This window comes from Populus euphratica, unplaced genomic scaffold (assembly GCF_000495115.2).
Source record: "Populus euphratica unplaced genomic scaffold, PopEup_1.0 scaffold251.1, whole genome shotgun sequence".
Lineage (NCBI taxonomy): Eukaryota > Viridiplantae > Streptophyta > Magnoliopsida > Malpighiales > Salicaceae > Populus > Populus euphratica.
The window spans coordinates 6,794-23,195 of record NW_011499988.1 but is presented as its reverse complement, the minus strand read 5'-3'; the positions used below and the strand labels follow the sequence as shown (position 1 = coordinate 23,195).

The 16,402-nt window shown below is 29.8% G+C and overlaps 1 protein-coding gene across 1 annotated transcript; it reads left to right on the top strand.

Moving 5' to 3' along the window:
- The first annotated feature begins 12,524 nt into the window (after positions 1–12,524).
- On the top strand, positions 12,525–14,972 carry LOC105140210 (uncharacterized). Its single transcript, XM_011046950.1, has 2 exons — positions 12,525–13,016; positions 13,696–14,972. Exons 1-2 carry the CDS (start codon positions 12,936–12,938, stop codon positions 14,791–14,793), a joined length of 1,179 nt encoding a protein of 392 aa, XP_011045252.1. The 5' UTR covers positions 12,525–12,935; the 3' UTR covers positions 14,794–14,972.
- Positions 14,973–16,402: the final 1,430 nt, after the last annotated feature.

Below are 16,402 nucleotides of genomic sequence, written 5' to 3'. Positions count from 1 at the left end.
AAGAGGAAAGAAAGGAATTTGCCTCTCCAATCATTTTGTTTTTACTAGAGTAATAAGCGTAATCAGCACCAATGAAGTCGGAGATTATTACCACTGTTGCTAGGAGATACAAACAGCAAATCACTGCGGCTTGGTCGTCATTAGTTAAAAAAAAAGAAAAAGGAATTGACCTTCTTTTATAAATTACTGTGCTGTGGGTTGCTTCATATCAACTTTACTAACAATATTTAATGAAGATAATTAAACGATAAAGAAAAAGATAACAATGCCTGATGATCTCTGCTCTAACAATGGCCAAGATAAACTCTACCTCGATGGTGGTGAGCTCATGCAGACGTGTCGTTCGAGTCTGGCTGTATTTTCCAATCATTACATTAGTCATCAATCACAATGCTATTGCTGATACAGTGATGTGTTCCTTCGTTCGCAAAAGGCAGTCTACAAAAGGGCACATTGCACAGTGTCAAGATTAAGAATTATTTAGTATATATCAACTAAGATTTACATCATGTCGTTTTCTTGAAGATTCTTCGAGGAAAACAAAAAACATGGAATTTGTATGCTTATCTTCGTAAGCCTGTAGGAGATTCCTACAAGAAAGCGATTCTACGGTGTAACATGAGTTGTCTATTTTCGTTTCAGAAAGCAAGCCTTCAAGAACTGCAGGGGAATATTCAATTTTCAAGCCCTGTGTGCTAGCAGCACTGATATGTATATGTATATGTATATACCTGAGTATATACCCACAGGGCAAAAGGAGAAGGATCATCATGAGGATCCATCGACAAAGAGGCACCGAAGAGCAAATGTTGGTCAACTTTTTTTTTTATTAAAAGGAGGGCGGAGAAAGAAAAAGGTTTCTACAAAAGAAAAATGTTCTCGTTGAATTAAGTATTCTTTATTTCATTATAATAAGGTTTTCTTTTCTGTAAGAGTTATCTATCCCCAGCATTTTCTTCTTCATCATCTTTATTTTCTCTAGAACACGATTGATGCTGTTCTTTGAATCCATTTGGAAATCCTAATTTTCAAGAGGGATTTAAACTTACTCTAGTAAATTTAAGATGAGAAAATCAAGGCTGAAATCTTTTTTGAATTGCAGATATATTTTATGTTATTTCTCGGTTCAAGGTCAAGATTATATATTGTTTTTATTTTATTTTTATGGAACATGAATATACTATGAATCTTGAACTATATGATAAAGATAACTCTTTTTTTAATAAAATTTCATTCCATCATTTTTAGAACTCGAATAAAAAACTTTCAAGTGAAATTGAGGTCCCAAGTTTTAATAGTTAATATTATATTTTCAAGGGAAAATTATCTAAAATGGGAAAGAAAGAAAAAAATTTTAAAAACATGATCTCAAGCATTGATGTGTTTTTCAAAGGATTTACCTCGGGGAGCTTGCTTTTCATCTGTTTCATTACCCGCAAAGCTCCAAGACAAGGTAGATGACCCTTCGCCACTTTAAGCATGCTTGGTTTTTGAGCTTGATTCTATCCTTGTATCCTGTACTCCAAGGATAACAAGCTCGCATAATGGTGAGAACATAACAAACAAATCAAAAGCCCGTGCTAACAAGCGAGAAGAACAAACATTTGTACCATGCACAGGGCCAGAGTGTAAGCTTCGAAGCACTATGATCAGGACTTGGGCTCCATTTGACAGCAAATAGAAGCTGTTGATGCCCAAAAAAGGGCAGACCCACTGCCACTACCATGCTGGCCTTACGTTTATGAATATGGACATGTGTTTGTACAAGGACAAGACGGGAACACCCATGAGACAAACACCATTCCTTCAAGCATGTGAAGATCGTCTCTAAGGACTCTAAATTTCAGGTTTTAGGCTCTAGCATTGTTCGTATTAGAGCCAGAATGCCAGTGAGAGCCATGCATATGGCCGGTAGCAATAGGCAAGGGCACATTGATAGGGACATGCCCACCAAAAGAGGGTCTGATTGCGTTCTGGTTCTCTCAAAGTACATACAGCCCTGGTTGTCTAGGATTGTCAGATATCAGCGAATGGAAGGCAGTCATTCAGACCCTTCAATTATTCTTAATTTGGGTCAATCAGACCTTGTGTTCTCTAATATTGAACAAAATCAAAGGACACAAGGTCTAACTGGCTAGCTTTAAAACCAGAAAAAATCAAAAAACACAGACAGCGAGTGACCAAATTTAAAACAGAGGAAATGAATGCGAATAGCCAGAACAAACATAAATTCAAAGGGGGAGTCGAAAACTTTTCGGATGGGCTGTTTATAGTCGAAACCTTGATAGCAAAGTGATCCTTACTGAAAGTTCAGGCCCAGGGAGATGCCAGCCCTTTAAAGCTCCAAGCTGGCCCAGATATTGTTTCTATAGGGCTCATTTTATTTTTTATGTTTTTTTACTAAGTTGGGGGCAGACGAGGCATTATTCATCCAATTTTTTATTTTGAAAAAGAACAACTAGATGACTTATCATCTCTAGTTGAGCAGGTGATATTTTAGGTGGCTAGAAAGTTAGGTTTTTACCTTTTTGGATTAAAAAATGTAAATTAAAAAAAAATAAAAATCCCGGATTTTCTCAACTTCTTGGAGGAAAAAAGGTCACTTTCAACAATTTTTTATTCCAAAAGACCTAAAAATGCTGAAAACATAAATAGAACCATTTATGGCTTTAAATTTGCCAATAATTGGTTAAAAAACCAATAATCAACTTTAATTAAAAACTCCCATGGTTATAATCTATATTTTTCATCTTTTTCATGCAAGATAAAGATTGAAAAACATATAATAGATCTTTGCTAATTGAAAACAACTCTTTGATATTAAAATTGATTTTTCTTGTCATTAAAATCTGGCTAACCAATTATCTTTTTTTTTCTTTTTCTATAATTTGATGTTTTTTTTATCTCAAACTCAAAGACTAAAAATTGAACAAAATAAAGATATATACTGAAACAAAAATTTCAAAAACTAAAGGGGCTAAAAAGAAATTTCCAAGATAAAAGATGGACCAAAGAAGACTTTTAGCACCAATTTGTAAATGACCATCAAGTTTCCCTATATTTTTCACTTCGATTTTTTATTTTTGAATTTCTCCCTTTTTTATAGATTAGAAGCAATTAATCATAGAAGTATCAAATCAAAAAGGAAAAAATTGAGTACTAAAATTAAAAAAATGGCATTGTTATAATTTATAGTGAAATAAGAGAGGTGGCAAAAGTGGAAAAAAAAAAAAAACCTACAGCGAATTAAATTCCCCACACATTTTAAGTTCTTTTAATTAATTAATTAGTTAATAATATGTATTTGTGAATATGTTGAATGATGGGATTTTGGTGCAGTTTTCCTCTCTCTCTCTCTCTTTGTGTGACGCGTGGGCTCCGCCTAGTAATTATGGATTAGAAATGAAGCAGCCTTGGCGTAGTCCAATCTCAGTTTAGTAAAAATGTGTCCAGTGTCAACCATTGTGGGCACCCAAGTCGTTACGTGGGCAGACCAAATCGCCCGTTACAACGGACACCATCCCTTTAAGGCATGATTGGAACTTTCTAATTAATCAAGAGCTGGCATGTTCAATTTTCCATGGAATTGGCTCCATCTTCTTGCATTAAGAGGAATCATTCAACTGGAGCACTTATTTGTCTTCCATCTATCCTTCAGATTTTGACTACGTGATAGGAAGTTGATTTTCCTAAGTTAGTGCATAATAAAGAGATGATAATACAACTAAATCAAGAATAAGATTTATGTATTGAATAATTGGTTGATTTTATGATTTTTATAATATAATTTTATTTTTAAAAAAATACAATGATATTTTAGAGAAAGACTCTTAAAATAAATATATAGTGAAAATGGAAATTGAAAACCTTTTCTTTTAAGGATTTCATTGGATGTTTATAACTTATAATCTTCTTTGTCTAAGAGAAAAAATATATCCCACTTGATCAAAGATAAAATATCTTTGTACGCTTGGACTTAACACTTAACTAAGCCCAGAGAGTTGAGTTTTGTAAATCGCTAAATCTCATACATGTTTAGGCTCAATACTTAGATAAGATCACGAGAGTTGGATCTGACAGATCATCATACTTATACACGATTGGTCTGTGTCCTTAGCCAAGCTCAAGAGAGCTGGATCTAGTAAATCGTTAGACCTATACATGATTAAGCTCAGCTCTTGGCCAAGTTTAGAAGAGCTGGGTTTGGTAGTCGCCAAACCCATTCACGCCTGAACTTAGTGCTTGGCTGAGCTCAAAAGAGTTAGATTTGGTAGATCGCTAAACTCACACATAATTGTGCTCAAAGCTTGGCCAAGCTTAGGAGGGCTAAGTCTAGTAGATTATCAAACCCATACATGATTAGGTTCAATGCTTGGTTGATCCCAAAGATGTCGAGTTACCACTCGGTCTTGGTTCCTCTAAATGAGAAACAAAAACAAAATATATTTATCCATAAAAAGGTTTAGAAATACATACAAAAACAAAATATGTTAATCCATCTAAATGTATATAAAATTCCTTTAAGCCTATAAGAATGAGGATAAGTCACGTAATCAATACTATTTTATGTTCTAGACAATTATAATACCAAGGTATTATGGAGTATAAAAGGCCATATGCAAAGTTATTTCATGACCATCACTAGTTGAAGGTCTATTTTTTTGGTTTATGAAGTGCAAGAGGCTATGCACTTTAAGAGTTTTGATTTAGGACGTGCAATGCATGTTTGGTGATACAGTGCATTGTATTTTTTAAAAAACTTTAAGAGTTTTGATTTAGGACGTGCAATGCATGTTTGGTGATACAGTGCATTGTATTTTTTTAAAATATTTTTAAATTGAAAATATATCAAAATATTATTTTTTATATATATATTTCTAACACAATTCACTTTTAAAAGTAGGTTGAACAACATCACCAAACACAATCTCAATTAGATATAGTTAAAGTTTGAAATTAACGTCTTCATTACAAGAAGAAAAAAAAGGTACGGAAACATAGTATATTTACTGGGGGTGTTTAAAAAAATTGACTAATTAAGAAAACCATGAAAACCAAAAAACAATTAATCAAAAACACCAAACTAGGAGAAAAAATTGAAAAACCTATTTAGAGAAAATAGAAAAATCACTTAGTTTGGTTTAGCTTTGGTTTTAAAAACTAAACCCATGTAAACCAGACTGGATCAGACCAAATATAAACCAACTTAAAAAAAAAAGGTATAAATAGAAATTTAACTTAACCCTAAAGCATTTCCCTTCTTTTTTTTTTTCATTAATAGCAATCTCACTCTCTTCTGGCCCCCTGCCTCAGTCGCACTCTCCCCCAATCCTTTTATCATCTCTTTCTCGTTCTCCCCTCTTCATACTTAGAACTTGAGAGATTACCTTATTAGTTAACTCTTTCATACCCCCCCTTCTCATGTTCTTCTCTTTTGATCAAATACCCAATCCATCAAACTCTAATTTATAGAATCTAAGGTAATCTTGCATTTTCTCTTTTAATTTTTCTTAATTTGAATTTCAACTAGTTAGCTAGGGTTTTTCTTAATTTATTTTGAAAATTTTTAATTATTTTATGTAATTTAACTGTAATGTTTTTTCTCCTCTCTTATTAATTTTTATGAGTTCTAAATTGAAGAAATACAATAAGATTGGTTTTGATTTGGGTCTAGTTATTGAGCTTGAAAGGTTTGAGATTTGAGGTTTATATTAAGCTTGTAAGGTATATATTAAGCTTCTAAGATATAAAATTCTCTTATATGTTCGAGCTTGTTTCTTATTGTTATATGACTTATTTTTTTTATAACATTCAAGTTGCCATTGTTGGGTCTAGTTTTTTTAGTCATGGAACAAGGAGTTCATTGATTTTAATGTTTACCCTTCTTGTTGACATTTACTCTTAATATTTAAAAATGTTATTGGGGTTATTCTTGATAACTTGAGTTTTTTGGCTAACAATACTCTGAATTGATATTATTGTTCTTAGTATATAATTTGCTAAGAATGCAAAAAAGAAATTCCTGATTTCGATGACAAGAACCTAACATGGGTCTGTAAAGAAAAACAAAATCAATGTAAAAAATCATTATGGATTTTTTTATATAATGCATGAAATGATGTCTTTTTTTATTAGTGATTATGCAATTATCTAATTTAATAAAATGCCTAAAATCATGTTAGTTTTGAATAATATGTATATTTCTTATTATTCACAACCACCTCTATTATTTTGGATTTGAATATAAGAATTAGCTATAATTTTCATTGATAAAATTTGGCATATGAGAGAGATGGGTTTCATTTCTTATAAGGTGTATTATTATTGTTGCATTTATCTAATACATATTAACTTCTCCTGGTTTAATAAGATAGTATGACTAAATGGTATTTGTTATTTCTACAAGCATTTTAGTACCGTGTTAAAATTCCTAACATTTTAATAACTTTGTTCCATAGTTTTTATTAAACTTATAAATAATTATTAGTTGATTCATAATATGATTGTTGTTTTTTATTTCAATTGGATAATCAAAAGATCCTACACTAAAAGAATCAAATCCTTTAAGTTTAGAACCCAATCCTTCACTTGTTCTAGGTTCTACCTCTAGTACAAATAGTAATACTAAAGGTAATAACATCTATCTTCTAGATCTAATTAAAAAAAATCTAAATTTAGGATCACTTTTAAAAATATGATGTTTTAAAACTCCTCAAATTGTATTTATATATTATAGGAAAAACTATACTTGTCATACTATACTTAATGGGATAAGTAATATATGGAGTTGTTTAGGTGTATGCAAAAAAAAAAATACTTAATGTGATAAGTAATATATGGAGTTGTTTAGGTGTATGAAAAAAAAAAATTGTGATTGATTGAATAAAAAACTTTGGTTTTAAAACTTAAGCCTAAAATAAAGAGGGATAATAAAGGAGAGGAATGTTTGGTGATTATTAAGACAATATGTTATAATTATAATGAGTGTAGGAAAATCGTGGCAAAAATAATTATACTTGATGAACCGCCTTCTAACTTTATAAAGAACTAATGATTTAAGTCATTTTGTGGTCAATGCAACCAAAATTTAATGTTTCTTGTCGTTTGATGATTTTGAGAGATTATTTGAAAAATTATATATATATGAGAAGGTAATTTTAAAGAAAGCTCTTAAGGATTAATGAGTATGTTTAAAAATAAATACTTTTATATCAATCCAAAATATTAATTTTAAGTGTTTGACTAACTATTAAATTGATAATAGTTGGAACTTGAATAAGAAAATTATAAACTTTTATCAAGTTTCTAGTCATAAGAGTGAAACAATTGGCTAAATGATCGAGAGTTGCTTGTTAAAATGAGAAATTGATAAGATTTTAATGGTTACAATAAACAATACGAGTTCAAATAATTTGATTGTTACATATTTGAAGAGAGTAATAAATATTTTGAGCAACTAATATCTTGTCAAATAAGTTCATACATGTTAGATATTATGCACATATTGTTAGTCTTATTGTATTTACAAGATTATAAGATATTAATGAGTTTGTGCTTAAGATTAGGAATGCAATAAAGTTTGTTAGATTTTCTCCTTCTATGCAAATCATATTTAATCAATGTGTAAAGAGGTTGAAAAATAAGAGTAGAAAATTAGTTCGCTTGGATGCTGCAAGTAGATAAAACTCAATATGTATAATGCTAGAAACTGTTAAGAAATCTAAGGTGGTTTTTTATAAGGTTAAAAGAAATTTATCATAGATATTTGAGTTACTTCGAGGTTGATTCAAAGAGGAAATGAAAAAACTTAGGTCTTTATATTTTAGAAAAATAAGTAAATATTAAATATTTTGTGAAGTTCTTGAAACTATTCTACACTTATAATTAAATTTTTTGGCTTCTTGTATGTGACATCTAATGTTTTCTATCATCAATTGATTTCCATGCATATAAACATATCTCAACTTTGTAGAAATGAAGATGTTTTTTAGATGAAATGGCTAAGAATATTATGATAAAAAATCATAAATATTAAGGGGCTGAAGATAAAAAAAAATTTGGTTGTATATTATGTTAGATCCATGTTTTAAATTGAAATATATGAGATTTTGTTCTGGACAATTATATGATGTTAAAAAAGCTAGAAATTTTATAAAGTTATAGATACTTTTTTAAAATTGTATAAGTACTATATAAAAGTTTATGAGGAAGTTGAGATATGCATGATGCTGAAATTAGTAGATATAAAAATGATGTTAATGTTGATTGTATTGTGATATATGATATGTCAAATTACTTGACTTTTCAATATAAAAAACATTTAAAGGAGGAAGATGATGTGGGGAGAAAAAATAGGGTTAAGAGGTATTTAGATGATACTTTTGATGATCCTAATGATTCTAAATTAGATATTTTAAGTTGATGAAGTTATAATGCTATATAAAAAAAAACATTAATTAGATATTTTAAGTTGATGAAGTTATAATGCTATATAAAAAAAACATTTTCTAAGGTCGCATATGTGGTGGAAATGTTGGTGTCTATTATTTTTTTCTGAAATAACCTTAAGCACTAACGGTTGTATATTAGATCTATTTTTTTCTTTATCAATGGTGTAAGCACTTGTTTTTTATTAGAATTGGTTGTATTTAACATCAATTCCAATTAACATTAGAGTATTCATGGATTATATTCAAATTCTGATATGATTGAGTTAGATAATTTATCTTACAAATTTAAAATGAGTTATTTTATATTATCATTTTTTTACATATGTTTAATCTAACATGTTTAATTTATAATTTTGCTGAATTTGATGAAAGTTAAAAAATTATAATGATTATAACTAATGATGGTGATGTTGATAAAATGATGGAATATAATTATTATAGGCAATTGAGGTACTTTACCTAGTTTATTCTCTTATAATTTAGCACTGTTAATTATTTATAGCATTAATTTGCATGATATTTTGGCTAATTTGTTATTGGATTTTCTAGATTCTACTGTTATTGGATTTTTCTCCTTTAAACTGTGCTATATATTTTTGTTTATTTCTAGTATGAACCTTTATTAATTTGAGTTGTCCATATTTTCTTAGTCTTTACAATATGGTCTTTTTTATTGGATAAAAAATTTATTCTTATATACATAAACAAAAAATAAAAGGCTCAATAAAGCCAGCCATAGTAACACAAATTTGATCATGCATATTGTATAATGCAATGAATTGGCCTTACATAGGAAAAAAAACACAAATGTCTAATTGGAATCTTGTTAATTTCAATTTCCAATTTAGTAATGAAGTTTGCATGGTTTTGTTAAAAATCCTAATAAAAAAAAATGTTTGCTTAGAAAGCCTATAAAAAACAAAAATTAACTAGAAATTAATAAAGTCCAATTTAATATAGGTTCATTTAAAAAAACCAAAAATAATCTCATTTAATAGGTATTGGGTTCTCTGATTTTTAATAAACAAAAAAATAACCTTTACTTAACCAAACATCTCCTGTTTGGTTGGATTTTGAAACCCAAACTAATTAAACCAACATGAATACCTTTAAATTTCTTGTACATGGTATTAGAAGAATTTGAATTTCTTTATCTTTTCCATGTGAAATAACATTATTTTTAAAGTGTCATTTGTTTTCATTACAAAAATGTTATTAGATTAGAAAAAAAGCATTTTTATAATTATACAACGATACCAAGAATTATTTTAATTTTTTTTTATGAGAAACAAATAAAAAAGACATTGTATATTTGTTTATAGTTTTGCAAATAGTCATACTTCGTAACTATTTGAGTTTTATTGAAAATGTATAGTAAAATTTTGAAAACACTTATTGTTTTACTAGATACTAAAAAAACTTTAATTATCAAACTTAAACTGATTTAACAAGTTAATTATAGACTTAATTGACTCGAGATTTAAATCGATCTAGGTTAAATAAAAAAAAGTAAGGAGTTGACTTAACCTGAAATCTAGATTGACTTGTAACCTGGTTGACCAGGTAAAACTCGGTGAAATTCTAAGATTTATTTTACTTGTTACTCAAGCTTTCAAACTTTTACTTATATTTTTAATCTTTAAATTTACATTAACCATAAAGTTGAAGGATTTAAGATAAACAAAACTCATAAGAAAAAAAGAAAAAAAAAAAAGAGAACAAGTCATTAAAGTAAAATATCAAGAAAAATTGAACTAAAACTTACCTTTTCACTATTAAAAAAAAATGAGAGAAATAAAGTGATAAATAAATGAAAGAGACATTAGTTTTAGATTTGACAAAAAATACATAGAATATAATAGAAAAGGTTAGTGTAGATCAAAGAGCATTTATTAAGGTGGCAATATAAGAATTGAAAAGGAAAAACTCTAAAGAGAATTAAAGCTTTTTTTTAAAAAAAAAAAAGAGAGAGAGAATTTGGAGTAATTTTGGGATTACAGTTTATGATTTAGATTCAATTTATTTAGAACAAGAAAAAGGAAGGTTGGGAGAGGGAAGAATGTTAAAGAGAATTTATAATCTAAGGTCCTCAGAGGATTGTATTTAAATGTGAATTAATATTTTTTAATCCAAATATTTTTTAGTGTATTTGGATTGATTTTCTTGATATAAGATTTGAAGTTTGCCCTAAACATGGCTTTATAAATACAATACAAACAGTATCAATTATTTCAACAAAAAAATTTTTGAACAATATTATAGTAGCATATTCGGTTTAGAGATAAAAAAAAAAAAAGAAAAGAAAAGAAAAGAAAAGGAGGAAGTAATTTTGCACCGCCAGTCACCCCTCCGCGCAAACCTTGTCAAGCTTTGGAAAACTAAGCCGTGGAGTATACGTGTGTCTCCTACTTGGTGGCCAACTTATGCCAGAATGATAGGCCGAGGCCACGGTTGAAGAAGATATTTTTAAAGATAGTTTGTTTTTGTATTTTAAAAGGATTTTAAAAAAATAATTTTTTATTTTAAATTATTAATTTTTATTTTTAAATTGTTTTGATATAAGAATATTAAAAATATATTTTTAAAAATAAAAAATATTATTTTAATATATTTTTAAACAAAATATATTTTAAAAAATAACCACTATAAAATTAATAATAATACCAACCTCCACCAAATAAACTGAAATCGGAACCAGGGGGGGTTAACTATCCTGCTATCATTTTGCCATTTTCATGAAGCTCTCTTGGAAATAGAGTTATTAGATTTGATTCCCCTTTTTTTTTTTTCATGTATATAAGATCATTAAATATTTTGTAAATTGTGTTCCTTCCTTATGCATAAACATGAGATTTTATCATTATTCATGGATATTATTTTTATATAAAAAACTGAAATTACAATTTGTAATATACAAATTAATTTCTCGTATTTTAAAATATAGCGTATCACACAAAAATAAACACTTGTCGACGTGTGATGGGTTATTGTTTTAATTTTTCTTTTCATTTTAGTTGGTTTTGAATTTTCAAATGAAGATTAAGGTAATTGATGAAAAAGAATGTAGAAAGAAAACAGTATGGTCCATAAAGACAACACTTCCTCTCTTCTCTAGCTATGCCATGTGCTGCTAATCACAATCCAAGTCAAGTCCTCTCAAGAAAAATAAAATTTAAAATACAAGTTTAGAAAAGTCGAATTCAAAATGTGTTTTTTAAAATTTTAATTTTTTTCAAATAAAATTATTTTTATATTTTAAATTATTTTGATAGGATGATATTAAAATAATTTTTTTAAAATAAAAATTCATTATTTTAATATATTTTAAATAAAAAAATACTTTATAACACTCCAAAACCATCTTTAATAATAATAATACATAAATTCAATTAAACACAGCACAAAAATGACATGTGTCAAGATGCACAAGGAATAGGATTAGTAAAGTAACCTCAACGGATTAGTCGTGCCGCTATTGATCAGAGATTTCAAACTAGTCCCTGTTCTTTTAAATTATGCAAATGTACCATCTAACTATGACTTAACCAAACCTCAAATTTCTTGTCCTAACAAACATTGAGCATTTCAATTAGTTTTGTAGATCATAAGCATACAATGAGTTGTGAATTGAACAATATTGTATTTTTTTAGGGTAATAATATAGTTTTATTTTTCTTCATCATTATAAAGTATTTGTACTCTAAGAAAAATAACAAGCAACTTAAAAGGATTATAATTATAATATCTTCAAATAATTATATAAATTAAATTAAAAATAACGCATTAATATCCAAGCAACTTAAAAGGTGAAGCAAATTAAGAAAGACTTGGTTGTTTGCCTAGTTCTTGAATTTAAGACAAGTCAAAAGACGCGTTGGGATCAAGCCCTACAAGGCCAGGCGAGGCCAGGCAACAAACGACACTCTCCAAAGTCTAACTATTTTCTAAATTCCCGAATTGTCCACGCTGATTTAACCTCCAGAAGGGAGACAAGCCCAAAAAGGCATGGGGATTTTAGTCAATTGATGATTAACATATTTTTCTTAATATTTAAATCTCTCCCCCTTTATATTTTGTTGATGGACGCGTCGATGCATAGAATTAGAATAGAGGGTCCTTTCTCTTTACAACTGCCACCCAATTTACAGAGATGCTACGTTACCTTGTTCTTTCAGAAAAAAAATAATTAAGCTCGTTAATTTTGGAGTTGATCGAGGTATTCTATCGGTTTTGCTAAAAAGTCTTTATCGTTTTTTATATAAAGAACCATTTGTTTGGAGAGAGAGAGGGGCATAAACGGCGAAATTTACTGGTTGTGCGGCTAGCTAGAAACAAGCGGAGATCGAGGAGGGGAATTTCGAAAGATAGTGATTGCAGGGAGTGTAGAAAAACCATTTTGGTTTTTTTCTTCTTGTTTTTGGGTTTTGATCTGATTTTTTTTAGAGCAGTTGCAGAAGAACAGAATATATATATAATTTTTAAAAAATGTGGTGGATGATGAATGAAAATGGCGGCCATTACTGCTCTAAGAAGACTGATGATATCTGTAGTGATTTTTGTGGCCAGGTAATTTCGAACCCATTTTGATATGTATGAGACTTATGGCCTTTTCGTTTTTTGCATTTGACACACACACACACATATATTGTTTTCATTTCTGATAACTATACATGCCTGTTCTTTGAATTCTGGATTATGTCATGAAAAACAGATGTTTTGTTATCGGACTTGGGATTTCTTGGATTTTTCTTTCTTGTTCGTAGATAGATTATTGAGTTTTGGATTTAATCTGGGACTTGTTGGAGGATTTGAAAGGATCACGGTTGAGGTTTTTTAAGGTCGGGCATCTGAAAAAAGAAGGCCTTTTTTTATTTATTTAATAACATACATAATGAATTTTCAATCTGGGCCTTTTCGATTTTGGCCGTCTGGAAGCTCTGATTATAAAATGTCTCCACTTTAGGATAATTTGTGTTTAAGAAGATAGAATATTTAAGATGCTGGTTTACTGAATGATTTTCTCTGCATTCTCTCATCCGTACTGTTCTCGAACAGGGCATTCTGCTTGCAGGAGAAATTGTTGTTTATTTATTTATTTCTGTTACATATTCTTTTTCTACATGCTCATTTTACATCGGTTTTATACGACAATTTATTACATTGATCATCTACAAGTAATTTGGTTTGCTTTGTATTTCTTTCTGAAATCATTTTGACTTGCATTGTGAAATTCATTGATCTGCAGGACTCGAGCCGAGTTTTGAGTATGTCCAGAATCAGGTGCATCCTTCGTGGCATGGATTTAAAGATGTATTTGCTTCTATTTATACTCGTGCCACCATGTGTCTATGGTATTTACATGCATGGACAGAAGATCTCATACTTCTTGCGGCCAATATGGGAATCTCCACCAAAACAGTTCAATGAAATCCCACACTATTATCATGAGAATGTGTCAATGGAGAACCTCTGCAAACTCCACGGTTGGGGAATTCGTGAGTTCCCAAGACGTGTTTATGATGCAGTGTTATTCAGTAATGAACTGGACATCCTAACTTTGCGATGGAAAGAATTGTACCCTTACATCACACAGTTCATTCTCCTTGAGTCTAACTCAACCTTCACCGGGACAGAAAAGCTTCTCTATTTTGCCAACCATCGAGATCTGTTCAAATTTGTTGAGCCCAGGTTGACCTATGGAACCGTCGGAGGGAGGTCTAGGAAAGGGGAAAACCCTTTTATCGAAGAGGCATTCCAACGAGTGGCATTGGATCGACTTATCAAAATAGCAGGGATTTCTGATGATGACTTGCTTATAATGTCAGATGTTGATGAGATACCGAGCAGACACACTATCAATCTCTTGAGGTGGTGTGATGACACTCCTTCAGTTCTTCATCTCCGGCTGAAAAATTATCTCTACTCTTTTGAGTTTCTCGTGGACAATAACAGCTGGAGAGCTTCAGTCCACAGATATCAGACAGGCACGACGCAGTATGCACATTATCGCCAGGCAGATGACATTTTGGCAGATGCAGGGTGGCACTGCAGCTTCTGTTTCCGCCGAATAAGCGAGTTTATATTTAAGATGAAAGCTTACAGTCATGTTGATAGAGTCAGGTTCAAACGTTACTTGAACCCTGAAAGAATCCAGAGAGTAATTTGCAAGGGTGCTGATTTATTTGATATGCTTCCAGAGGAGTACACATTCAAGGAAATTATTGGGAAAATGGGACCAATTCCTCATTCCTACTCAGCTGTTCATCTTCCATCATATCTTCTGGAGAAGGCGGACAAGTATAAATTTCTCTTGCCTGGGAACTGCTTAAGAGAAAGTGGGTGATTTTCCTAGATACTTCGTTAGCTGCTTTTGTAAAGGCTACGTGGAGATGCAGTTTGTGTGACTCCTTTTTAAGGTTTCAATCGAACATTTGCGATCTGTAGCAAGTGACTGGTACGCAGCATGCTAAATGTCAAACTAGGAATGGAAAATGTTTGAAGAGGTGGGAAAATTCTTGAGTTTTCTGGGTCACATTGTGTACATAGCTTTCTTCTGGAATTTGGGTTTCATTTAACCTGGTGTTTTACTAATTGGGAACTTGTTGGGATGAGACATTGAGAATAACTAAGGTGTTACTAGGTTTATATGGACTTCTTATCATTCGTATAATCTGAATCTCTAAAGGCTCGATGAATAGTATGAGGTTTCAGTGATTTCCCTTGTACTAGGAAGTTTTGTTCTAAGACATATTATTTCTTTATGCTATTAATTTGTTCATTCATATTATTTATCTTTTTTATTTTATTTAGATTGATTTTCGTTATCAGATTTTAATGTCATTTAAGTTAACAAAGCAAGATTGTTCTATAAACCTTTTTTCACAAAGCTTTTTTTCCTCCGTCTCTGCAATCCAATGAATTCCATCTAGGGCAGTATTACGTTTTCGAGTTGCCAGGGCAGTATTACAATCCTTTTTATTTCTTTGCACATACTAGCAAGTAGAGGTACTATTTTCGATTATTTCAATTTTAAACTAAAAAAGTTATCCAAACTGAAATTTATATTTATTTAATTATAAATCAAATTGAACCGATTAACGGATTCAAAACAACTATTTTGATTTGATTTAGTTTAAAAAAAAAACTAGTTGGACTTATTTTTCCAAATTATAACAAATGAATAATTTTCAAGTAAAACTTTAAGTAAAAACCAATAAAAGCGGACAAAAGGCAATAAAAAATTGTTTTCTCTACCATGAAAACCAAGTTGTTTCTCCTTTACGAGTCAAATGAACTAACAATCTTCAAACAAAAAGTTGATGAGAAATTTGATATTAAGTCAAGTTGTGAAAATAAAAGAAACTCATTTAAAACCTAAATTAAATTTTTTAGTGAAAAAATACTTGAGTCTACTCAATACCAATACTAAGAGCATATAACTAAGAAATCAAAGATAAAGAAAAAAAAGAAAAGGATGATTGGTAAGGGAAACATGAGTAAACTAGAAAGAGGAGAGGAGAGGATGACTATGGCCTGTGAGAGAAAATTAAAATAGGAGAATAGAGTTTTAATAAATAAAATAAGCCTTTTATATCTAGGTTTTAATTAGGGTTGAAATTTGAAACTGAATCGGTTTGATCCGGTTCGATTCAATCGTTTTTAAACTTTTGAAATCAAAAACAAACTGAACTAGATTTATATTTTTAGTTTTTTAATTAGTTAATTCAAATTTTTTCTTAGTTCAGTTTTTTTGATTATTTTTTTTAGTTTTCTCGATTCTCAGTTTAATCGGTTAGTTTTTTTATCATTCCCTACAATAGTCGTGTTTGGCACTGTATTTTAAAAACGTTTTTAAAAGAATTTAAATTTTTTCTTTGAATTAATAAGTTTTTAATGTTTTCAAATTATTTTGATATATTAATCTTAAAAATAATTTATAAAAAATAAAAAAA